The sequence below is a fragment of the Podarcis raffonei genome, chromosome 12 (assembly GCF_027172205.1).
Source record: "Podarcis raffonei isolate rPodRaf1 chromosome 12, rPodRaf1.pri, whole genome shotgun sequence".
In the NCBI taxonomy this organism is placed as follows: domain Eukaryota; kingdom Metazoa; phylum Chordata; class Lepidosauria; order Squamata; family Lacertidae; genus Podarcis; species Podarcis raffonei.
The window spans coordinates 45,229,317-45,255,401 of NC_070613.1; the positions used below are offsets into that span (position 1 = coordinate 45,229,317).

The window sequence follows — 26,085 nt, forward strand, 5'->3', positions numbered from 1 at the left end:
CAACCCCTATTTGAGTCCATATTCTGTTGGATCTGCACCCCTTTTGCAAAGGCCCCATACCTTTTGGAACTGACCCTAGCCCCACTGGAATGCAGACCCCCTATGGGTGTTAGGTTCCCATCCCAAAACGTTCCCATCCCAGAGACTCTTGCTTGCAAGTCAGGAAGAGATCTTTATTGGAGGTAATAACTTCTTATTTTCTTCTTTGGAGATCACTTGTAGCCAAGTAAGATTGTCTTCCATGAACATGGTCTTAATAGTGAGTCCGTAAGTGACTGTGGAGGCCAATTCTGGTTCCACGCGTCCTTCCACAGTGGGGACGGTATTTCCCAGTTGTTGGTGTTTATACTACATTTTTTAAGATTTGCCTTGAGAGAATCTTTGAACCTCTTTTGTTGATCACTGGCATTATGCTTTCCATTTTTAAGTTCGGAATAGAATAGTTGCTTTGGAAGACGATCATCAGGCATCCGCACAACGAAGTTGATGTTGAAAAATCTTTGCTTCAACACTGGTGATCTTTGCTTCTTCCAGTACACTGGCATTAGTTCGCCTGTCTTCCCAAGTGATGTGTAAATTTTTTCGGAGACACCGTTGATGGAATCTTTCGAGGAGTTGGAGGTGGTGTTCATAAGCGGTCCACATTTCACAAGCATACAGTAAGGTTGGTATTACAAGAGCTTTGTAAACAAGCATTTTGGTTTCCCTGCAAATGTCCCGATCCTCAAATACTCTGCACTTCAATTGGGAGAAAGCTGCACTGGCAGAGCTCAGGCGATGCTGGATTTTGGCGTCAATGTAGAAAGATAAGTGCCCAGGTAGGAAAAGTGATAGACACTTTCCAACATTACACCATTGAGTTGGATTTGTGGTGCTGCAGAGGGGTTGTTTTGTGCTTGTTGGTGCAGCACTTTGGTTTTTGGGATGTTGAGCGATAGGCCAAGCTTTTCGTAAGCTTCTGCGAAGCTATTTAGGATGGCTTGGAGGTCATCCTCCGAGCTTGCACACACTACGTTGCCATCAGCATACTGAAGCTCTATGACGGAAGGTACTCGACAGGAAGCACAAAGTCCACATGTCAAGGTTCCATCCATAACTGAATGGAAGCTAGGAAGCTGTCCCAACAAGTTGACATACCCCTTCCCACCAAGCCTTTAAAGATGAGGTGGAGGAGGCTCACCCATGGGACTCTTTTGCCCCATGAGTCTGCTGTGCACTCACACACATGTTCCACTGTGATGGGTGCATCTGATCCTATCTACAAAGGCAGTACCTGGTTCGTGGTGACAAGACTGTCTTCTGCTCTTCTGACTCCAGCTCTGATGCCTCCTCTTCCTTACTGGTTAACATCTCCTCTCTCTCCCTGGTGAGGATACAAGAAGATCAAACGTATCCATTCTGAAGGAAATCAGCCCTGAGTGCTCACTGGAAGGACAGATCCTGAAGCTGAGGCTCCAATACTCATGAGAAGAGAAGACTCCCTGGAAAAGACCCTGATGTTGGGAAAGATGGAGGGCACAAGGAGAAGGGGACGACAGAGGACGAGATGGTTGGATAGTGTTCTCGAAGCTACCAGCTTGAGTTTGACCAAACTGTGGGAGGTAGTGGAAGACAGGAGTGCCTGGCGTGCTCTGGTCCATGAGGTCACAAAGAGTCGGACATGAGTAAACAGCAACAAAATTGACTTTTCACATGGATTTTGCAAAGCAGCTTTGAGGTGAAGGGAACAGGGACTGAGGCTGGTCCGTTATGTGGAGCCACTCCAGGGACACAGTCAGGGGGGAAAAAACCTTTAGCGGTTTTACTTTCTGGATATGATTGCAGAGCAAATGGTGCTGAAAGGGACACATGAATCCTCAAACGAGTTTAATTTCTGCCATTAGGAATAAACGTGGCTAAAGAAGTAACTGATTTATTTCAATGTCCAACGAGCCACTCCAATTACAGAAAAGCAAATCGCCAGAGAAAACCGGCAGCCGTAATTAAGTGAGCACAGTAATTAAAAATGTTTCCCAAGATATCCGATACGTGACACCCCCACCCAGGCGTTGTGCTGATTCCCCCCCCCCCCCATTCCTGATTCCAAGTAAATGGCATCTCCAGCGTTGCCATGGTTACAGATGCAGGGAACAAGAAAAGCTGTGATGAGTCTCATTGCACAGTGACCTTGTGGAGCTCTGAGTATAATGGCTTAGCAAAATTTGTATTGGAAAGAGCCTAAAATGTTTTGTTTACATACAAAAATATGTGTATTGGGAAAAATTGTTTTAAAGTTCTGTAGATGTTTCTTAATTTCTGAAATAACTTGTGCTAATGTCTCAAGCACAAGGCATCAGTGACCTCTGCTCTGAAAGCCTCTATCCCATGGATAGGCAAACTAAGGCCCGGGGGCCAGATCCGACCCAATTGCCTTCTAAATCTGGCCCTCAGACAGTCCGGGAATCAACATGTTTTTACATGAGTAGAATGTGTCCTTTTATTTAAAATGCAACTCTGGGTTATTTGTGGGGCATAGGAATTCGTTCATTCCCCCCCCCCCAAAAAAAATATAGTCTGGCGCCCCACAAGGTCTGAGGGACAATGAACCGGCCCCCTACTGAAAAAGTTTGCTGACCCCTGCAATCTATCCCTAATCTCAGTTGTGTAGACAGGGGCAGATGAAGGATGGGGGGAGAGGAGAAATTCACCTCACATTTAAAAGTGAAATTCCTCAATTTGCACTTTCCAAAATGCTACAGGAACCGAAACATAGACGCCCTTTGAAATTCACACTTCTCCAAATTTTGCAGTGAACGCCTGCATTTTTAAAGTGCAGGAAAAAAGGGAATATGCTGGAGTGAAATGAGCATATAAAAGGACATATACAGAAATGCATTCTATTTGGGGAAATTGCACAATAACGTGTACATGTTAGGAGAAAATTGTGCAAAAACACTTACGGATTTTCACGAGTATTTAAAAAGACTAAATCACAAACTGATGTGGAAATGTAGCAAACTGAACTTAAGAGTGGCAAAATAAATAACTGAGAAAATCTGAGGTAGACGCATTTGCCCATCTGTAACGGTGCATGTGGAAATGTACAAAGCGATGGATTAACCACACCAAGTAACCATGAAGCTTCACTGTTCAGGGAACAACGGTTTGCTAAAGGCTGGAGACAATAATGGGGGCAGAGGTCTTCATTATACTCTGCTATGAGCTTTGTGGGGGAATCTGGCTGGTCCACTGTCAATGAGCTGACCAGTAAATTGTTTCACTGTAATATCCTTTCTCCTTTTCCTTTTTAACATCGTACATCTTTTACAACTCAGTCCGAAGAACACTGGGTGCAAACCAGAGGTAAGGCAATGCAACACTGGGGTAACTCTCATTGTGGAAAGTGCCCCACCAGCTCACAATTCATATATCCAATGAGTTTGGACGCGGGTGGCGCTGTGGTCTAAACCACTGAGTCTCTTGGGCTTGCTGATCGGAAGGTCAGCAGTTCGAATCCCCGCGGCGGGGTGAGCTCCCGTTGCTCTGTCCCAGCTTCTGCCAACCTAGCAGTTAGAAAGCACGCCAGTGCAAGTAGATAAATAGGTACCATTGCGGCTGGAAGAGAAACAGCGTTTCCATGCCTTCTGGTTTCCGTCACGGTGTTCTGTTGTGCCAGAAGCGGTTTAGTCATGCTGCCCACATGACCCAGAAAGCTGTCTGAGGACAAACGCCGGCTCCCTCAGCCTGAAAGCGAGATGAGCGCCACAACCCCCATAGTCGCCTTTCACTGGACTTAACTGTCCAAGGTTCCTTTACCTTTACCTTTTATATCCACTGAGGAGACAGCCTTTTTAATTTTGGCACAAAGCTCAATGCTTCAGCCCTTGTGTCGTCAATGGGATATGATTCCACATAGGATCTCCAGCTGCAAGGAGTTTTTAATCGATCAGTTATAAGAAAGCTGGGGATGCGGGTGGCGCTGTGGGTTAAACCACAGAGCCTAGGACTTGCTGATCAGAAGGTCGGCAGTTTGAATCCCTGCAACAGGGTGAGCTCCTGTTGCTCGGTCCCTGCTCCTGCCAACCTAGCAGTTCGAAAGCACGTCAAAGTGCAAGTAGATAAATAGGTACCACTCCGGCGGGAAGGTAAACGGCGTTTCCATGCGCTGCTCTGATTCGCCAGAAGTGGCTTAGTCATGCTGGCCACATGTACGCCAGCTCCCTCGGCCAGTAAAGCGAGATGAGCGCCGCAACCCCAGAGTCGGCCACGACTGGACCTAATGGTCAGGGGTCCCTTTACCTTTACCTTTTATAAGAAAGCCAAACAAAGTAGGTGGGGATTATATATATCAGGGACGTCCAACTCCCAAGAGGCTGCGATTTACTCACAGAATAAAAAACTGGCAGTGATCTACCCAAGCTGTTGAGCTTTTTTAGGGAGCGAAGTCAAAATTGTGGAGCTTTTCTTCGAGAGGAACAGGAAATACTTATGCTGCTTTGGGGGGAGGGGCTACGACAAAAAAACGATAAACAATAAGTCATCCCACCAGCGGAAACTCCGTCTTCCATTCTTGAAATCGTGCGCGGATAAAAGAAAGAGGGGGGGAGGGGCCGAATTCTCCCCCACCCCGTGGGCAAAAATGAGCCCACAATCGACTTATAAGAACTGGGGGCCGATCTGTCAATCGCAGTCGACCTGTTGTACATCCCTGATATATATGGTAGCTCCTCTTCAGAGCTGATCTGCTTTGAATGCTCCTTTTCATACTTGCATCTGGAAGAAATTAGCAGGGAAAAGATAGATCTTCTCTTCATAGATCCATATGTCTAGGGAAGTACAGATTTTGTTGGATTCTGCTTGAGGTATGCCCTTTTAAAGTGGCTAATTTATTGCGCATGTAAAAATCAGAGAGAAATTCTTGTTTTCCTAGTGGATTTCCATATGTATGCACTAACTCCTGTCCCAATCTGCAGGTTTTCTCTTGATACAACCATTTCTTTTATTAAAAAAAGATGCACAGTGGGGTGCTATGGATATATGCAAGGAAAAATAAAAAGAGTCTCAGCTGGTACCTTAAAGACTGCATGTTTCACGCCGTCTGCCTTCCTCATTATGACAATATCATAGGTATGTCTTCCTATTTTTTTTTAAAAGAAAAACACGGTTAAGGAATAAAAAAATGCTAAGCAGTACAGCTCTTGCATGGAAACCAAGGGAGACAATACCTTTTCTTTTTAATTTGAGCACCTTTTTATGTACATTGGAAGTCGAATGGAATCCATTCCAGAAGTCTGTTCGACTTCCAAAATGTTTGGAAACCAAGGTGTGGCTTCTGATTGGCTGCAGGAAGCTCCTGCAGAAGCCGCATCGGACGTTCGGGTTCCAAAGAACGCTTGCAAACCAGAACAGTCGCTTCCGGGTTTGTGGCGTTTGGGAGCCAAAACATTCGACTCGCAAGGTGTTCGGGATCCAAGGTACTGTATTAATAAAACTCTTAATGCTTTTATTTGTAGGTTATTGGTCACTGGAATAATATTGGGCAGAAGCTGAAAGGACCTGGAAAGGAGACTCCAAACATACACACTTGTCCAAGATTCCTGGGAATTGTAGTTTTGTAAAGGTGCTGGGAATTGTAGATGTGTGCAGAGGGTAAACTACACTTCTCATGATTCTTGTTGTGGGTTTGGGCACTTTAAATGTGCTTCCAATGTAGGGTGGGCGTGTAGCCTAAGGGTGGGGTCTTGTTCTTGCCCAAAATAATACATTTATAGTGTGAGCCTATGCATGCCTGCTCAGAAGATAGTTCCACTATTTTATTTTATGTTTTTATTTTATTTTATTTTATTTTAATCCCACCCTATACCCAGAGGTCTCAGGGCGGTTCACAGAAAAGATCACAAAGATCACAGTATATATCTCCTGAGCCAGGGGTCAGCAAACTTTTCAGAAGGGGGCCAGTCCACTGTCCCTCAGACCTTGTGGGGGGCTGGACTATATTTTGGAGGGGAGGAAATGAACAAATTGCTATGCCCCACAAATAACCCAGAGATGCATTTTAAATAAAAGCACACATTCTACTCAGGAAAAAAATGCTGATTCCCGGACCGTCCGCGGCCGGATTGAAAAGGCGATTGGGCTGGATCTGGCCCCTGGGCCTCAGTTTGTCTACCCATGTCCTGAGCAGATAGAGATGTATACTGATGTAATGCCACCTTTAAAAAAGAAAGAAAAGAAAAGGATAATTCTGTAACACAAAACAATAAGGATTTTGGAAATCCCAGGCTGATCTACCCCTTGAGACATGGTTCAACAATATCTGGGACGTGGCTATTTCAGAGCAACTAATTGGGCTTTCGGGATGCAGGTGGCGCTGTGGGTTAAACCACAGAGCCTAGGACTTGCTGATCAGAAGGTCGGCGGTTCGAATCCCCGCGACGGGGTGAGCTCCCATTGCTCAATCCCTGCTCCTGCCAACCTAGCAGTTCGAAAGCACGCCAAAGTGCAAGTAGATAAATAGGTACCGCTCCGGCGGGAAGGTAAACGGCGTTTCTGTGTGCTGCTCTGATTCACCAGAAGTGGCTTAGTCATGCTGGCCACATGACCCGGAAGCTGTATGCCGGCTCCCTCAGCCAATAAAGCGAGATGAGCGCCGCGACCCCAGAGTCGGTCACGACTGGACCTAATGGTCAGGGGTCCCTTTACCTTTAACTGGGCTTTGAAGACTCGCAGAAGGTGTTATAAGGAGAGACACCTTTGATGAAACCTGTTTTTTTTTTATATGCAAGGGATGTATGTAGGTAGCAAATTTCTCCCACCAATTTTGCAAACACGTCTGCGGAGAGCCTTACATTGACCGTTCATGTCCTAAGATCATGCAAAACGATGCAATGATTTCAATGCTATGTTTATTCATTCTTTTTCTCAGGAGACTGCATTAAATTTTATTTAATCAATTGTTTTTTCGTAACAAAGGGCAAAAAAAAAGAAAAGGAAAAGGTTATTGCTAATGTCAATCATCTAGGAAGGCACTGAAGAGACTAACAGACTGCTCCTAAGATGCTCATAATCCTGCGCTAGATAGTAACAGATGAGCTAAGCAGAGTAGCTAGCTTGCTAGAGTGGCTTTTGAAACATGAGCAACTGTGCGGAATCAGGAAAGTGTGAAAATCTGGTCGCTACATAAATTATCAGCAGCACTTGTGTCAATTACAGACTGTGCTGTAAGGAGGAGATGGGGAATAATCCTGACAACGAGGCCACATTAGCATTGTGTGCATATTCAAATCCATCATCTCTGGTCTGGCTAAGGGGGAATTAATGTCAACAAGAGGAGATTATTCATTGTCATTGCTCCCAGATCTGGAAGTGCTCAAGTGATGATGGTTATGTGGCTTTGTTTGGATTTTTGTGCGACTACTGCCATCTGTCCCTTTGGCAAAATGAGCTCGAGGTAAATGCTGTACCCGAATTCCTCCAGCTTCTCCTTGGGCCTATGCCTCAGCTGCCCCTTTAGACGGCCCTGAAATTAGCCCACAATAGGGATGGCTGACTCTGCACACCATCTAAGTGTCCCATTGAATACTGGAGCTCAACGACAGCCACAAGGATGCTTCTAGCCCAGAGATGGAAGGACGACAAAGACCCTAAAGAGAAGAATGGTAGGCCAAACTGATGGAGTTTGCAGAGACGGGGAAAATGACCGGGAAAATCAGAAACCAGGGAGATCAAAGTTTTAATAAAGAATGGGGGGAAATAATAGTGTGTTTGGGAGACCACTGCAAACAGTTGAACTAATTGTTGTTGTTGTTGTTTAGTCGTTTACTCGTGTCCGACTCTTTGTGACCCCATGGACCAGAGCACGCCAGGCACTCCTGTCTTCCACTGCCTCCCGCAGTTTGGTCAAACTCTTGCTGGTAGCTTCAAGAACACTGTCCAACCATCTCGTCCTCTGTCGTCCCCTTCTCCTTGTGCCTTTCCCAACATCAGGAACACGGATATACCCCCCTCTATTTCTCTAGGGTTATGTAACAGTGAAGGACTGCTGTCAGTTTATTGCTCATGAGAAATCATTAAAAGTGATTGTCTGATGAAACCTAGAGCTGTTTGATCATTTCTTAGAAAAATTGCAGGAGGGGGAGAGAAAATGTCTTGTTGCACTTCAAAGACTAACACGGAAGACGGTGGGGTTTTGATGCAACGTGCTAACATACAGACATCGCCACCCCCCCCCCCGGGAAATGATTAGAATACAGTGGTACCTCGGGTTAAGAACTTAATTCGTTCTGGAGGTCCCTTCTTAACCTGAAACTGTTCTTAACCTGAGGTACCACATTAGCCAATGGGGCCTCCCGCTGCCACCGCACGATTTCTGTTCTCATCCTGAAGCAAAGTTCTTAGCCCGAGGCACTATTTCTGGGTTAGCGGAGTCTGTAACCTGAAGCGTCTGTAACCCGAGGTACCACTGTAACGGGCTTTGCTAATTATCAGACTTTCCCCAAAAATCCACCCAGCAATAGCTTGTCAATGCAGGAGGGCAATTTCACTTGGGGGCTTCCAGCCTTATTCTGTATTAGCAGCCTAGATCCTGACATGAATATATTCTATCAAAGCACCTGTGATGTGCAGTCGGGTGGGAGAGGAGGAATGCACAGCTATTAAAAACTTAGTTTTCCCCAGATGCGCATCAACTGATCAGGGCCAAAGACTTCAGCAGTTAAAGCCTGACATTAATTTGCTGGAAGGATGCTTAACAATCGTATCACCTTGGGACGATCTCATTATGCAGACAAACACCAGCTAATATGAGACTACGATGCAAGCCCCCTCTGGTTGTTATTCTTATACCGTTATAGGGCAGCAGGCGGAGATTTCTTTGATTTATTGATGATGTGCAAAATTCCTCCTTGCTATGAGGCTGACGTTGACCCACAAGATTCACCAGGTGAAATATGAACGTCAGGACAGAGGGATTTGGGGGTGGTCCGAATGGGGCCTGTTCCCAGCACACAGTCAGGTCAGACGCAAACCAAGGGAGAGAACCTCCCTGGCGTGACCAGGGGCAAACTTTGGTCATCTTTCTTTATATATACTGTGGTACCTTGGTTCTCAAACTTAATCCATTCCGGAAGCCTGTTCCAAAAATATTATGCCTGAGTGTATCCTTTCAACTTGACAGCTCAGGGAAGTTAAAGGTAAAGGTAAAGGTACCCCTGCCCGTACGGGCCAGTCTTGACAGACTCTAGGGTTGTGCGCCCATCTCACTCTATAGGCCGGGAGCCAGCGCTGTCTGGAGACACTTCCGGGTCACGTGGCCAGTGTGACAAGCTGCATCTGGTGAGCCAGCACAGCACACGGAACGCCGTTTACCTTCCCGCTGGTAAGCGGTCCCTATTTATCTACTTGCACCCGGGGGTGCTTTCGAACAGGGAAGTTACCTAGCTTTAAAAACAATATAAAATTAACTCCTTTGCCAGTTTCCTCCATTCCAAAGCTATTTCCCCCTTGAAAAAGGACTCCAGGAAGTTCCCAGAGGTGACAATTGCTGAGCTGATTGTTGGCCAAGGAAAGCCTAATCCCACCACCAGACTTGCCAAGGGGTCCAGACATGCAAAGGAAGTTCTATTGTACTTTGGGTGGTGGGACTTCAGAGGTGTTTGCCTATGCTAATCTTATACCTGAGTCTTGCCCTGATATGTCTGCTTATGCTAATCTTGTACCAAGGACTCGTCTGGAAATGTTTGCCAAGGTCAATCAATCAATCAATCAATCTTTATTATGGTCCAGAGACCCAACAAATTGTTACAAAGCAATACACAATTCATACAGCCTACCTCCAGGTTAAACAAGCATTTTGTTCAGAATAAAGGGCTCATTGGTTCTTGCAACCACCGATAAAAACTTTGCCACTGCTAATGTTCTAGCGTTTGTCCAGTCTTCCAATAGGAACCTGACATAGTGAGCCTCTGATTTTCCTCCGGAAAGGTACCAGCAAGGGTAGTATCACTTCAGCCCTGGCACAGTGCAACAAAATATGTTTTATGGAATCGATGTCTTGAGCACACGAGCGAAGTCTGTCCTGGTAGGGAACTCCTCTCAACCTGCCCTCCAACACTGCAGAAAGAAAGACGTTTAGTCTGGCTTTGGTGAAAAGCCTTCAATAGTTTGGTACTGTCAGGTTTTTAATGTAAGATGTTAACTTAAAGACGTGCCCATATTGTACTCCTACTGCCAGCGGACTGCAGACTGCAAGATTGCCAAGGTTAAACTAGTGTAACCCCTGTCTACCACTCCCCTTTTGTGACATGTCAGTGATGTAGCAATGATGCTGTACGAGCTGTATTCTGGGATATGGTGGGAAAGTTTTAAAAGTCTTTGTCACCCCATCCGCGGGGTTCAAAATTCCTCTCTGAACCTGTTGCGCAATAAACTTTGGTCTACAGCTGTTTGCTCCGGTTGATGGCTGGACTCCTTCCTTTATTCCGCAGGGACCCGCGGGCAGAGCCCGACCAGCTGGGTGACTGAGCAGCCTCACACCTAGATTTTCCCATAACAGTGGGGGTTTCATAAAATCCTAGAATTGTAGAGTTGGAAGGGACCCCAAGGGTCATCCAGTCCAACAGTGAAGGAATTATTATTATTATTATTTTGCCCAACTCGGAACTCGAATCCACGACCCTGAGATTAGGAACCTGCGACTGAAACCAGGCGCAATGGCTCAAGTCCGCTCGCGTCATGCATTACTCCGGGAAGAAAGAGACGTGTGGACCCCATGCAATGTTTGACCCACTCTCTGCCTTCTGCACGCGCTCGACAGGATTCCTTCTTGCAAACAGATCTCTCCCCCTCCCCCCGCACTCCCTTCCTTAGAAGAAAGCCGACTGGCTTTAATGATCCAGCCTTTTCCCAGCTTCCTCCCTCCCGTCCTGCCTGCGGCAGAAATACCTCTCTCCACCCCACCCCCGCTTCCCACCATTAAAGGGGAAAAAAGGGCAGCCCCCGACCCGCCTCCCCAGGTCACCTCCCCCGATGGTCAAGGGAGGAACGGCCTGTCCATCACCGAAAGGGGCGGGGCTAGAGGATCCTGCTCTCCTCCCTGCCTTCCGTCCCTCCGTCCCTCCCTCCCTCCTTCTTTCTCTCCCCTTCCCAAGTTCCCGCTCCTCCCTCCTTCGCGCGAACCGTCCCGTCGCTCCTGCTCGGCGCCGGGGGGCGGGGGGGCTAATTCGGTGCCAAGGCGGATTGCTCAGCCGGCATCGTGCTCCCGAATCGGGAGAGAGAGGAGGAGGAGCCGCCGCCGCCGCAAGAACTGCTGCAGTGTCCTAGGAAGGAAAAGCAGCGTCGGCAGGGGGTGAGGTTTGGCACCTGGCCGGTAGAGGGGGCTGCAGGGCATTTTTTGGGGTGGTGGGGGGGTGGCAGAGGCTGCAAATGGATGGTTTGCATGATCAGTGCCCAAAACCTGCGCGCCGGAGTTCCAGAATGGAACGCTGATCATCTCTGGACGTTCCATAGAACGCGCAGAGAAATCCTCCCCCGCTCCTTCGACCCTCCGTCGTTTCGATGGCGGTCTGACTGCAAGATCCTGATTCGAGGGCAGAATATTCCGATTTATTCATTTATTTGGCGTGCTTGTGTGTGTTCGTGTGCGTGAGATTTTGGTGCTAGAGATGCTCCGGCGCAGGCTCTTAAAGAGAACGCGGTTTTACGCACAGGAAGCGGAGATATGCCCAATTGATCAGGCCAAGTGCGGGATCGGGGTAAGTTTTAGATGGCTGGTGAATGATAAGGGCTTTCTTTCTCCGTGATAGATGGATGGATAGATAGATTGATAGACAGACAGTGCTTTTCTGGGGGGACGAAGGGGTACACATACCCCCTAATCATTTTGTGAATCTCTGTACTTTTGTCCATTTACTGTATTTAATTTTCCCAATTTGAACTATAAAATGGTAATTTTCTTGAGTGAAAATGAGGGTACCCCTAAACATTTTTAAGGTGGGAAAGCACTGGATAGATAGATAGAAAGATAAGAGTGCTTTTTCCTGGGGGCACGCAGGGGTACACATACCCCTAAACATTTTGTGAATCTAAGTTTGGCCTCATATTTCAATATGAGTAGGAAAATGAGAGTACCCCCTAAACACTTTTTAAGAAAAAAAGCACTGGGTAGGTAGGTAGATAGATTTTATTTAATCTTTAATTTTTTATAATTTGTATACAATTTTCTGTTTCACAATTTTGAAAGCTCATTTAAACATCCCTAAAATATCAATGACTTCCCTTCTTCTCTTTTCATGGTTCATTTGGCATGCCATATATCCCTGCCTATTTTACATGAACCAAACCATTCAGTATTCCGTTATTATATCCATCAAAACTTATTTACCCTGCTGAATTTATCTTAATGCTGTCAACAATAGATGGATGGTGCTTTATGACATTTAGGAAATGTCAGCAACCCAGTGCTGCTTCTGAACCGGGGAAGGAATATTAGTGTAGATCTCTTATCCCCCGCGGGGTTCCTTCCCTACGTTGGATCTGAAAATTCACTTGAGTGTAACCTTCTGTCCTTTCAGGGTTGGGGGAATAGGGTCTTAAAAACTACCTATATTGTAGTACATGAGTAGGCAAACTAAGGCCCGGGGGCTGGATCCGGCCCCATCGCCTTCTAAATCCAGCCCGCAGATGGTCCGGGAATCAGTGTGTTTTTACATGAGTAGATATACCGTCCAAAACTGATTTGAAGTCCATACCACGATGTTGGTTTCATAATTTTTGACCTGGCATTATATTGCAAATCACGATGTGTGTGCGTTACGCAAAAAAGCACAATGGGGGGAGGGGCGACTGTGAAGCCAGCCAAGGCTTCTACATAGCTCCATCCTTATTTCAGACATTGTGATATATCAGTATATTGCGGTGTTTAAGGTAAAGGTAAAGGGACCCTTGACCATTAGGTCCAGTCGTGACCGACTCTGGGGTTGTGGCGCTCATCTCTCTTTATTGGCCGAGGGAGCCGGCGTGCAGCTTCCGGGTCATGTGGCCAGCATGACGAAGCCGCTTCTGGCAAACCAGAGCAGCACACGGAAACGCCGTTTACCTTCCCGCCGGAGCGGTACCTATTTATCTACTTGCACTTTGACGTGCTTTTGAACTTCTAGGTTGGCAGGAGCAGGGACCGAGCAACGGGAGCTCACCCCGTGGCGGGGATTCGAACCGCCAACCTTCTGATCGGCAAGTCCTTGGCTCTGTGGTTTAACCCACAACGCCACCCGCGTCCCATTGCGGTGTTTAACTGGTGATATATCACAAAGTTGAAAACCAGCCCTACCCACAAGTAAAACACCAGTCTGCAAGGGCCCAGAGATTCACATTTGTTTCCAAGCGCTTGTTCAGAAGTAAGTTATGCCAGAGCTGTTGTACTCTAAAGCTGTTCTTTTAAAAGCGTCCGACACAACCTTCGACGACATTGTGAGATGTGATTAAGGGCAGGCTCCCAGGCTTGTTCTTGTGTGTCTCATGACCGGGACAGAGAGGCAGAGTGCTCACTCACATTTTCTAATTTATTGTGGGGGTATCTGGGTACAGAAAATTATCTGATGGCCTATGGATTGCTCCTCTATATTTTACAGACCTCCCTCTGTCTAGTTACCCCTCACAAGCCTTCCATCTCACTTACCTGAGAGTAAGCCCCTGAAATCCATGGCACTTATTCCTGAGTAAACATGCAAGCAGATGCACTGTAAAGTACTCAGCTGGGGTGGGGGTGGGGGGGAGAATATCAATACAAATAACTGCTTTAAAAAAAGAAGAATTAACTATCATATGCAGTAGCCTAAACAAGAGATGTTAACATTGATTTTATTGATCTCTCTTCACCATCCAAGGTCAGAACGCCATGAACAATAAAGGGAGCAAAAAGCTGGTGAGAGATAAGAAAATATTTAATAATGTTGCTGTGAAGTGTATTTATTACCCTGTATTACTTTGGGCTGCTTAGGAAGAGTTGTACCTCAACAGTACAGCACTGTGTTTCCAAACTGGAGTCTCCTGCTGTTTTTGAACTACAGTTCCCATCATCCCTGACCACTGATCCTGCTAGCTAGGGATGATGGGAATTGTAGTCCAACAATACCTGGAGACCAAAGTTTAGAAAACACTGGTATAGCACGTCCTCTGCATGCAAAAGATGGCAGATCCAGTCCAGGACATCTTCAGGTGAGGTTCAGAAAGACCCTTGTCTGAAAACCCACAGAGCAACTGCCCATCACTATAGACAACACTGAGTTAAGAAGATGGTCCGACTGATAAAAGTTGACTTCTAGTTTTCCATAGCATGTGTTTCTGAAAGCTTGTGAACAGCCGTTTTCTTTTAGGTATAAGCTTGGAAGCAAAAGCTGCCGTTTTAGAGGGATCTGTTAGAATCGGGGCTTCTGCCAGATTCTTCTATGTCAATCAGCAGTTCCCAAACTGTGTTCCATAGACCACCACTGATTCCTGTGCGCCATTTGAGTTGTGTGCCTGTGAAAAACAGTCAGTGCAATGGCTGTGAACAGCAGACAAAGCGCTTTAAATATCAGACTTGTTTCTAATTGTATTGTTTTTGTTTCCATTTTTCCATTTTATGTTATTATTTCATCTATGGAATTCAAATTGTGCTGTGAGAAAAAGCAATATAAGGAAGAAAAGAAGCAGTAGAAATTATAAGGCAGCATCGGGTACAATTGCTATAGTAGGCAGAAAAACCATGAAGTGGTCTGCCAGTGGTACATGTGGAAAAAAGTTTGGGAACCACAGATGTTGTCTGGAAACATGATTTCCATGTTGTTTGAAGCCAAAGCATAGCTTAGCGTGAACACACGAGCTCCTGGAGAGAAGATTGCAACTGCTTTGCTCTTCCTGAAATCATTCTGCTGCTGCGCTAAGCCATGGTTTGTCCTAGCAAGTCATCAAAACCTGGCTTTATGGTTTAGCTTACCATGGTGCGGCAGCAGAATGACCAAGGAGGAGCAAAGAGATCTCTTGTCTCCTGGAGCCTGCCTGCCTGCCTGCACATTCATGCTAAACCATGGTTTGACTTAGTTTGCCATGCAAACCAGGCCACCATGAGAGATGTCTGAGTGGTTCACCTGGTCAAAATGGTTGCTTGTGTGATTGGCATTTTCTTTGGCGTATTCGGGGATAGAGTGCCAGTTTCGGATACTGCTGAACGGTTTCAGTCGAGAGCTTTCCGTTATGCAGGCGGAATGAAGAAGACCAATCTTCTTGTGCCAAATTTTTGTTTTGGGTTGTGGAGTGGAAGCACAAGATTGCAGAATCTCCAAGTTCTCTTCTCTCTCCCCTTCCATCCTCTGCTGTAGGGGTGAGGAACCTCAGGCCCAGGGACCAAATCCAGACCTCTCTGTTTAGCCTTTGAGACTTTTCCCAAACCACTCTCCCGGAGTGCTCTCCTTCTCTGTTCTGTTAACGTTCACAATCTCATCATGCTTTGCAAATATTTTGACTCTCCCTTTCAAAAGATCCTTACAAGCATCTTTCCCTTTGCACTCTCTCTCACTCTCTGTGTTGCATAATATTTCACCGGGGAAGTAGATTGTTGGTGACAGCTGATCTCGTCTTAACCCGGGCAAAAATGCATAGTAGTTCTACAGCTTTGAATATTGAAGTTCACATTGCGGTCCCGAGGGCTATGTGTTATTAATAAAAATAGGGAGTTACTTTTTTGGCCGGGCACATCTATCTTTGCTTTTGAAACGGGTGTTCAAAATCTGACAGCATAGCGCTGTTTGAGTAACCCATAATCGTCACACCCTATATTCTGCTTAGAAGAACATTAGCACATCCGAGTCTTTTCTTTTTCTGTCTTCAGTGGGAGAATTGAGCAGGTGTTCGTGTTTCTCCAATTAATGTACAAGACATTGCACCCACTCCCCACGGAAGTTGCATTTATGCCATGCCCAAGCCAAGCCATGGTTTAGGAGAGAATGTGCAACCATGTGGCTCCTCCCCATTCTTTCTGCTTCTGCGTTGATCTAAACCATGGTTTGCCTCAGTGTTTCCTCTGAACTTGGACCCATGGTTTCACTCTTCCCAGACAAACTACGAACTGTGACCAAGGTCTCCCTATGGGTTATGGCTTGTGGTTTGTCTAGAAGAGAAGAAGAAGAAGAGTTTGGATTTGATATCCTGCTTTATCACTCCCCTTCAGGAGTCTCAAAGCGGCTCACATTCTCCTTTCCCTTCCTCCTCCACAACAAACACTCTGTGAGGTGAGTGGGGCTGAGAGACTTCAGAGAAGTGTGACTAGCCCAAGGTCACCCAGCAGTTGCATGTGGAGGAGCGGGGAATCGAACCCGGTTCACCAGATTACGAGTCTACCGCTCTTAACCACTACACCACACTGGCTCTCTAGGAGAGCTATGCCACGAACCTGGCTTTGGACAACACACTGAGCCAGAGCTTTGCACAACATGCTAACCAGAGACTTAACGTTGTGACTATCTGATGTGAAGAAGCAGCCCAAATGTGGATTCAACTTGGTATGTATCCACCGCGCTGCAGCTCTGCCATGAATGCAGATACTAAATGCAGTTACTTCAAAGGATGTCTTGGTACCTAATGTGGGTTTGCTTCTGTTGGCGCAAAAACAACCCAAAACACCTTACGTCTCTGGTTTGAAACACAGCACCAGTCAGTTATGAAAAATACATGGCATTCTTGGTGAGTTGTAAGGGATACGATGTAACGGATACTTGAAGTGCCTTAGGGCTTGCAATTTGCAATAGGTCTACGTCTTTTTTGGCCGAACGATTCCCACACCACATTTTGGACATCCGAGGCTGCTGGAGAAGTCCGACAAAAACAGGAGATGAAGTTGCTGGCTGTTGGTTTTGCTTAGTCATCCCGTGTCTCAAGTGGAAGTCAGTCGATGATCAAGATTGCTATGTGCTGCCGCTGTTGCTTTCAGTCCAACAAGCGACATGCAATTGATTCCGCTTCCCGACGCATCTGTATTGTGCTCTCTTTGCACTGAAGTGATTGGACTGGAGTAATGTCATGGCAACAGCGGACAGCAAGGCAATTAATATAGCTATTGGCAGAAGACTGACTGCAGCAGAACAGAAACAGTGCTGCATACTGGGTGGAATTGGAAGTGATGGCCTTCGTCCACCCCTAACGGCATCAGGCAAGACAGACAGGGGACAATTTTGCAGATTTGCCGCAGCCCGGCCAACTTTGTCCCGTGCCGTGTTCTTGATGGCTTTCAGAAAATTAAATACAGCATGTTTGCATTTTAGCTGTATTGTTTTGTTACTTTTTTGTGTTTGTCATACTGCACTCCTTTGGGGAGAAGGGTGAAAGGAATATAATAAATGGATATTTATATGGTAGCATAGGAGTTATGTAGCAACCTGGGAGCTTACCTCATTCTTGCCTTGCATCCTGATCATGCCCCCTCTTGATAAAAGGGTCCTTGAGTGAGTGAGCAATTGTGAGAGCCTTACTACCACTTGTGGGATGCAGGTGGCGCTGTGGGTTGAACCACAGAGCCTAGGGTTTGCCAATCAGAAGGTCAGCGGTTCAAATCCCCACGACAGGGTGAGCTCCCGTTGCTTGGTCCCTGCTCCTGCCAACCTAGCAGTTCGAAAGCACGTCAAAGTGCAAGTAGATAAATAGGTACCGCTCTGGTAGGAAGGTAAACGGCGTTTCCGTGTGCTGCTCTGGTTTGCCAGAAGTGGCTTCGTCATGCTGGCCACATGACCCGGAAGCTGTATGCCGCCTCCCTCGGCCAATAAAGCGAGATGAGCGCCACAACCCCAGAGTCGGCCACGACTGGACCTAATGGTCAGGGGTCCCTTTACCTTTACCTTTACTACCACTTGCAAGCAGATACAGAGGAAAAGTTTGCGCTTTGAAACGCCGCGTGTCCCAGAAATGGTGAGTCAAGCTCATTAATGGCCCATCTAATAAATAAATCATCCCTGGTGCTTTCTTACAGAGCGACTGCGTCTTTTAAAAGACGGGAGATGCTTTGCTGCACAGACTGCAAGTGCCAGCTGTTAGAAATTTATGGTCACTTACCTCCTCCCCAGGTTTAGAAACAGACAAAATTATTCACCGTAGGCATCACGAGAGTGGCCATTTTATTTTGGATCCCTTTCCTGGTTATCCCAAACATGGAATTCACCTTTCTCACAGCTGCCGGGTTGACATTTTCCGGAGCAATCCACTATGATCCCAAGAGCTCTCTTCTGTTAAGTCACCGCCGGCTCAGTCCCCATCATAAGCTGCGGTACAGAATATATTTTGCCCCCATGTGCCTCGCTGTATACTAATTTTTGCTGCACCGCATTTCATTACACATTCCACTTGCCATCAGTCTGCTGCGAGTCCGTTACTGACAAAAAGCAAAACAAAGCAGCCGCTAAAGGACTCTAGCATTATTGCAAAATGCTGTGACATGGGCTTTGGGCATACAGTTTAGCAATGTGATTGAAAAACATGCAGATATTACGAGTGCCTGATTTATCTCCCTTGGTTTGGTTTTCAGCACAGTCCAGCCGGTGGTTTTTTTACAGCTGCAAACTGCAAGGAGGATGAGGCCAGCCTGGATATTCAGGCCCTGAAGAGGAATCGGAAAATCAACTGCTTTGAATTTTCAGGTGCTGGCAGGTACGTTCAAGTCTCTTGGTTGTGAATGTGTAGGATTTCATCACATGGCATGGTTTCCTGTTCTGAGAGATCTTATATACATAAGAAGCTCCTACCTTCATGAGGGAGGAAAGTTTTTATTGGAGACGACCAAGGCATTCTGAAAAATCCATGTGGCCCTGACTTCCTAGTGCTCTGTCATTCAAAATGCAAGTAGGGGAGGGTTTTGTTTTTGTTTTTTATATAATTTTTATTAAACTTTCTGTTTTACAATTTAAAATACTCATTTTGCATCCTTAAGATATCAATCAAATGGTTCATTTTATGTATCATAAATCCCTGCATATTTTACAAAAACTATACCATTCAGTATTCCATTATTGCATCCATCAAAACTTATTTACACTGTTGAATTTATCTTAATGATGTCAGCGTTTTCAGCTGTACACCATTATTTCCCATATATTCAATAAACATTTTCCAATCTTCTCTAAACGTACGTTCTTCTTGTTCTTTTATTCTATATGTTAAGTCTGCGAGTTGTGCATGTTCTGTCAACTTAAGTTGCCATTCTTCTTTAGTTGGGACCTTTCTCGTTTTCCATTTTGGGGCTACCAAAACACAGGCCACAGTAGTAGCATGCATAAATAACCTTTTTTGATACCTGGGAATTTCAGTCTGAATTATCCCCAACAGAAAGTACTCTGGTTTGGGGGAGGAAGTCCTTCTAAACATTTTTTTCTATTCATTATGGATCATTTCCCAGTACTCTTTTACCCTTTTACAGGTCCGCCACATATGAAAGAACGTTCCCTCCACATTTTTTGTGTGTGTGAGTTCACCAATTGAAGAATTCCTTGCCCCCTGGGTGTATTTTGCTGCCGTCAAATATGTGGCCACGCTCCGTCGCTGCCCTCCCTGTTCCACTGAATCGCCAATCAAGATACTATACTCAGAGTTTTAAATGCTGTGTATCCATTGGTTCCACTTAAAACCAGCATTAGATTTTGTGCTGAAGCTTTTGCCCATTTTGTGCTTAACTCCTTTCCATCGGCACCATGATGCCTGTTGAACTGAATATCCAATGATGCTCTGGATGTTTTCTTGGACTACAACTCCCATCATCCCTAACCACTGGTCCTGGTACCTAGGAATGATGGGAGTTGTAGTCCACAAAAAAAAAAAAAATAGCCGGAGACCCAAGTTTGGAATACTAGACCAATGAAACGATGAGGTGCGTTTTTTTGTTTTCTTCCTGATCTCACATCTAAAGCTGCTATCTTCTACTACTCTTGTGTGGAATCAGAGTAGCTCACTCCTAAGCCGTACGGGAGATTGCAGCCTAGGAAAATGGATTTTCTGCCAAGAAATAGCCTATCGCTTAGATATAGCACGCTTGGAGAAAATGTGCAGTAGTTTGTTGGCACTGAACCGTATCCCCGACCGTCGTAAGTAGGAGAGCTTTTAAAACTGAGGGACTAGTTTGGTAGGAACAGGGGGGAAATATATTCAGCTGCCTTCTCTTTTTCTCGTGGTTGAAAACTATTTTTCTTCAGTTTTCTTCATGTGTGTTTCTTCTCCAGTTTTTCTTCATGCTTGCCCACTTCTTTGGATGTTTAATTGCCTTAAAAGGACAACAAGCTTCCTGTCTGCCTCCCAGGCAAACTCTGGAGCTTTACAAAATGGTAAAGGTAAAGGGGACCCCTGACTATTAGGTCCAGTCATGGCCGACTCTGGGGTTGCGGCGCTCATCTCGCTTTATTGGCCAAGGGAGCCGGCGTACAGCTTCCAGGTGATGTGGCCAGCATGACTAAGCCGCTTCTGGCGAACCAGAGCAGCGCACGGAAATGCCGTTTACCTTCCCGCCAGAGTGGTACCTATTTATCTACTTGCACTGTATGCTTTCAAACTGCTAGGTTGGCAGGAGCAGGGACCGAGCAACGGGAGCTCACCCCGTCACGGGGATTCAAACCGCCGACCTTCTGATCGGCAAACCCTAGGCTCTGTGGTTTAACCCACAGCGCCACCCACGTCCCTTACAAAATGGTACCAGGTCTCAATGATGCTACCATTTGTGGGTTTTCAGAAACGACAGCAAATAAACCCGAGTGGAAGGCTGACCTCAGGGAGGCTGGTAAATTGAGGTGAGCCAGCTGGAGCAATCGGAAACCGCTGACCTGATGGGTGGAGCAGGAGGAGCCGAGAGACAGACATCTTGGGTTCGCACATGAAACACAAAACTCCTTCTCTTGCAGCTGTTACAGAGCTTTGGCAGGGGGCAGGGAGTGAGCAGGAAAACTACAGAGCTTGTTTCCTTGCAAGAAAGCTTCTTCAGGGTTTCCTCCTCCCCAGACCCTCCAAGTGTCCCTATTTTCCAGGGACAGTCCTGGATTTACAGAAGCTGTCCCAGTTTCTGATTTGATGTCCCTGTATATCATCTAGCTCCCGGTAAGAGGTTTGGTGCTGTTTGTAGGAAGCGCTAATGCTTAACTCAGTGCAGACCTTACAAATACAGTGGTACCTCGGGTTAAGTACTTAATTCGTTCCGGAGGTCCGTTCTTAACCTGAAACTGTTCTTAACCTGAAGCACCACTTTAGCTAATGGGGCCTCCTGCTGCCACCGTGCCGCCGGAGCACGATTTCTGTTCTCATCCTGAAGCACTATTTCTGGGTTAGCGGAGTCTGTAACCTGAAGCGTATGTAACCTGAAGTGTATGTAACCTGAGGTACCACTGTATTGCTCTTTTCCATGGTCAGTCTCGGATGTACAGAAGTCGTCCCGGTTCTGATTTGATTCCGGAATGTCCTGCTTTCCCTTAGGATGCCCCTATTTTCATCAGAGAAATGTTGGAGGGTGTGGAATAGGGCGTACCTGTTTTCGCTGGAGAAATGTTGGAGGGTATGGAGTTATGTGACCTCCCGAGCCAAGAAAATAACTACCGTATTGGCCCAAATATAAGTCGCACCTGAATATAAGCCGCACCTTATAAAGGAAAAAAAGACACTACCCAAATATAAGCCACTCCCTTAAAATACTGCAGTCACGCATACCCGTTCTATTTTACTGTATGTCTGTTTCAGCAGCGATATTGTTAAAGCCCATTATTGTAATGCTGCAAATTTAAGCCGCAGTTTAGCTTTTCATGGTCGGAGTTTGGTGGATTTTGGCTTATATTCAAGCCAATACAGTATACAACCTTTAGAAGACATATGAAGGCAGCCCTGTAAAGGGAAGCTTTTAAATGTTTTATGTTTTATTATGTTTTTATATATGTTGGAAACCGCCCAGAGTGGCTGAGACAACTCAGTCAGATGGGTAGGGTATAAACAATAACATCATCATCATCATCATCATCATCATCATCATTATTATTAGCATCCCTATTTTCATCGGGAAAATGTTGGAGGGTATGCCTTCCTCCCTCTTAGTGGGGGTGGGGTTTCACTTTCTTATTTTTCCTTCGCTAAAGTAGGCTCAGGTGTGCATTCCTACATGTCCTGAACCCTTAATCTGCCCTTGACGACACTTCTGCATAGTAAAAAGAGGTGGCAGTTTCTCGAAATTACTAAATTTGCTTGGCGAGTGTTAATTGCAGTCATGCTTTATTAGGTGTGCTGCTTACGCATAGAGATATTCAGTTGCTCATGCAGCTTTTATAAAAAGACTACCCTTCAGACTCATTGTTTTACCTTCTTTTGGTCAAGAGATGGGCAGGAGAGTGTGCCGTGCAGTGTTTAACTGAACACTTCTCTTTTTCTCCACCATCTAATTATAATTATTATTATTAATAATAATAATAATAATAATAATAATAATAATAATAATAATAATTGTTTATACCCCGCCCATCTGGCAGGGTTTCCCCAGCCACTCTGGGTGGCTCCCAACAGAATATTAAAAACACCATAAAACATTAAAAACTTCCCTAAACAGGGCTGCCTTCAAATGTCTTCTAAGCTTGTAGGTTGAGGAATAATGTTCATGTTATGTAATAATGTGATCATGACTGGGTTGGGATAACAAAAAAAAAAAGTTTCAATTTCCCCCCACTCCACACTAGAGTTTAACTTGGCCCTTGGAGCTTTCTGTTCATGGATTCAATGCCTATATATTGCCATGGAAAGGCTCTTGACCATTTCCTGCTTGTTGCCATCCTTGCCCAGCCTTTCTGGATAAGCTGCTATTTGTGTTTTTTTTAGGTTGTTGTTCCCCTCCCTGATGAGAACATTTCTACCAGTATTCTTTCTTCCAGAAGGAAGAATACGCCCGGTCTGAGCCAGAGGAATAACATTACATACAGTTGTACCTTGGAAGTTGAACGGAATCCGTTCAACTTCCAGAATGTTCAGAAACCAAACGCGGCTTCTGATTGGCTGCCGGAAGCTCCTGCAGCCAATCAGAAGCTGCGGAAGCCCCGTCAGACATTCGGGTTCCAAAGAATGTTCGCAAACCAGAACAGTCACTTCCAGGTTTGCAGCGTTCGGGAGCCAAAATGTCCGAATACCAAGGCGTTCGGGATCTGAAGAACAACTGTACTTTATTTTCCTCCCCATACACTCCTCCAGCAATGAACTTTTATAAGGCATAGTCGAGCAAACCGTTTTCTATTTGAGAGCCATTTGGTAGCATCTGTGCCTCCATCTGCGGCGTGACATGTATTTTTGCACTGCTAAAATTAGAGAGGGATCTGTTTTGTGCAGCTGCTCCGAAAAGTATTTTTGAATTTTTATCAGCATGTCTTCCTCTTTGCATAAAAGCTGGAAAATGTTTGAACTTACTTTTTATATAAAAAAAGAAACTTTACAGGAACATTCCCGAGATGATAATTAATTTTTCTCCGGGTTTCTGTCTCTCCTTCTTATTTTAGACCTCGTTCCGCAATGTTAAAGAGGACTCATGATGCCTCGCTCTTCCTCCGTCTTTGCCACCTGCCCGCCTGCTAGGGTTTGCGTCCAGAATGAACATAGCAGCTGTGTTTAATGCCCTGCTGGTGTCTCTCCTGGCAGCCGTGCTGTGGAAGTACATCAAGCTGCGAGATCACGTCTTTGTGTTGGAAGAGGAGCTGGTCCTCACTCGCCAGACGCAGGAGCTTTCTCAGGTCCGCATCGACTACCATGCTGCTCTTCAAGCCCTGGTCCAAGATGGCACCAGAATGGTGTGCACCGGGAGGATGCACACGGACCGGATCTGCCGCTTCGAATCCCTCTGCTACTCCACAGAGGCGGAGGAGTTCATCTTCTTCCACAGCAACTCCTCAGTCATGCTCCCCAACCTGGGCTCCAGAAGATTCCAGCCTGCCCTCCTTGATCTCTCCTCAGTGGACGACCACAACACACAGTATTTCAACTTTGTAGAACTGCCTTCCGCCTCGCTCAAATACATGCCCAAGCCGGTGTTTGTCCCCGACGTGGCCCTGATTGTGAATCGATTCAACCCGGACAACCTGATGCATGTTTTCCACGACGATCTGCTCCCGATCTTCTACACCATGCAACAGTTCCCAGATTTGGACTCGGATGCCCGGTTGTTTTTCATGGAAGGCTGGGGGGAAGGCCTGCACTTTGAGCTGTACAAACTGTTGAGCACCAAGCAACCGCTTTTGAAAGAGCAGCTGAAGACTCTGGGTCGCCTCCTTTGCTTTACCAAGTCGTACGTGGGCCTGTCCAAAATCACCACCTGGTACCAGTACGGCTTCGTCCAGCCCCAGGGGCCCAAGGCTAACATCCTGGTCTCCGGGAACGAGATCCGACAGTTCACCAAATTCATGACGGAGAAGCTGAACGTGAGCGCGGAAGGGTTGCCCAGCGAAGAATATATTGTAGTTTTCAGCCGGACCATCAACAGGCTAATCGTCAACGAAGCAGAACTTATTCTGGCACTGGCCCAGGAGTTCCAGATGAAAACCATCACCGTCTCCATAGAAGACCACACTTTTTCAGATATCGTGCGCCTGATCAGCAATGCGTCTATGCTGGTCAGCATGCACGGAGCGCAGCTCGCCATGTCCCTCTTTCTGCCCAGAGGAGCCACTGTTGTGGAACTCTTCCCATATGCCATAAACCCTGAGCATTACACCCCTTACAAAACGCTGTCTACTCTCCCTGGCATGGACCTCCAGTACATTGCCTGGACCAACACCGAGAAGGAGAACACGGTGACTTATCCGGACCGGCCTTGGGATCAAGGAGGAATTGCCCACTTGGACAAGGCGGAGCAAGACCGTATCGTGAAGAGCGGCGAAGTTCCGCGGCACCTCTGCTGCCGCAACCCCGAGTGGCTTTTCCGCATCTACCAGGACACCAAAGTCAACGTTGCTTCCCTGATCCAGGCCATCAGGCAAACGGTGAAAACGAAACCTGGGCCCAAGAGGCAGAAGGGAACGAGCGGCCTCTACCCGGGCAAAGTCAGAGATGCCAAGTGCCAAACCTCCGTCCAGGGCACCAGCGAAGCCAAACTCTCTGTGTCCTGGCAGATCCCTTGGAACCTGAAGTACCTGAAGGTCAGGGAAGTGAAATACGAAGTGTGGATACAGGAGCAAGGGGAGAACACGTACATGCCTTTTATCTTGTCCCATCAGAACCACACCTTTTCCGACAACATCAAGCCCTTCGCAAACTACCTAGTGTGGATCCGTTGCATTTTCAACAAGAATCTCCTCGGACCCTTTGCAGACGTGCTGTTGTGCAGCACATAACCGCCAGCCAGTCTGGGGTGGGGGATTTGATTCCACCAAGGGGCTTTCAAATAAAGCAGGCTGGTCCCGTCAACCTCTAGTTTCTCATGGGGTTGACCGGGACTTTGAAGACCATGCTAGTGCCTCAGTCTCCATTTTATGGTGTTCCGTGTGTATTCTCTGCGTGGCATTATTTTCCGTCACTGTCTGAGCTCTCTTGGTCCTTGAAAGAAGCCTACAGGCAAGGAGGTGATGAAAATAAAATCGAAACAGAAGGCAGCCATTGTACCTTCACAGTAACTTTCAAAATCTCTCTTTTGTGTAGTGAATATTTTAAGCTCAGCTTTCTACCGGGATTTAATGACGTCTCTGGCTGGGCAATCTCTTTCGTATTCTCCACTGTTTATTTTTATGCCCCCCCCCAAAAAAAAATCTGTATCCCAGAGCAAAATATTTGGTACCAGAGTTCTTCATTAAATGGTTGAAAACCTACCCAGGCAATTTCTCTTTCTTTGATATTTATGCTTGAAATTTTCTGGAGGATTATTATATGATAAAGCTCGTGTGTGTGTTGATTTGTGTTATCAGTGCTTTTTTCTGAAAAAATGTTTAGGGGCGCTCTCATTTTCCTACTCAATGAGGCCAAACTTAGATTCACAAAATGTTTAGGGGTATGTGTACCCCAGAAAAAAGCACTGTGTATTATGATTGGTTTAACCGTTCTATTTCACACCTTGTATCATCTAATAGTGCTTGCCCTTTTTGTTGAAATTGAAAACTGTTTAAA

At 46.1% G+C, this 26,085-nt stretch overlaps 1 protein-coding gene across 5 annotated transcripts in view; it reads left to right on the forward strand.

The window, feature by feature from the left end:
• The window catches only part of POMGNT2 (protein O-linked mannose N-acetylglucosaminyltransferase 2 (beta 1,4-)), a 38,221-nt gene extending 12,431 nt beyond the window's left edge, over positions 1–25,790 (forward strand). Inside the window, exons 1-3 of one of the 5 annotated variants that reach the window (XM_053409886.1) lie at positions 11,058–11,323; positions 18,524–18,645; positions 23,493–25,790. In XM_053409886.1, coding sequence (XP_053265861.1) covers positions 23,583–25,319 — 1,737 coding nt within the window. In that variant the 5' untranslated portion in view covers positions 11,058–11,323; positions 18,524–18,645; positions 23,493–23,582 and the 3' untranslated portion in view covers positions 25,320–25,790. Of the gene's footprint in view, positions 1–11,057; positions 11,324–11,392; positions 11,730–14,643; positions 14,739–18,523; positions 18,646–20,706; positions 21,073–23,492 lie in introns of those variants that run through there. The other 4 variants (XM_053409887.1, XM_053409888.1, XM_053409889.1 and 1 more) reach the window with 4 other exon arrangements.
• The last annotated feature ends 295 nt before the right edge of the window (positions 25,791–26,085 follow it).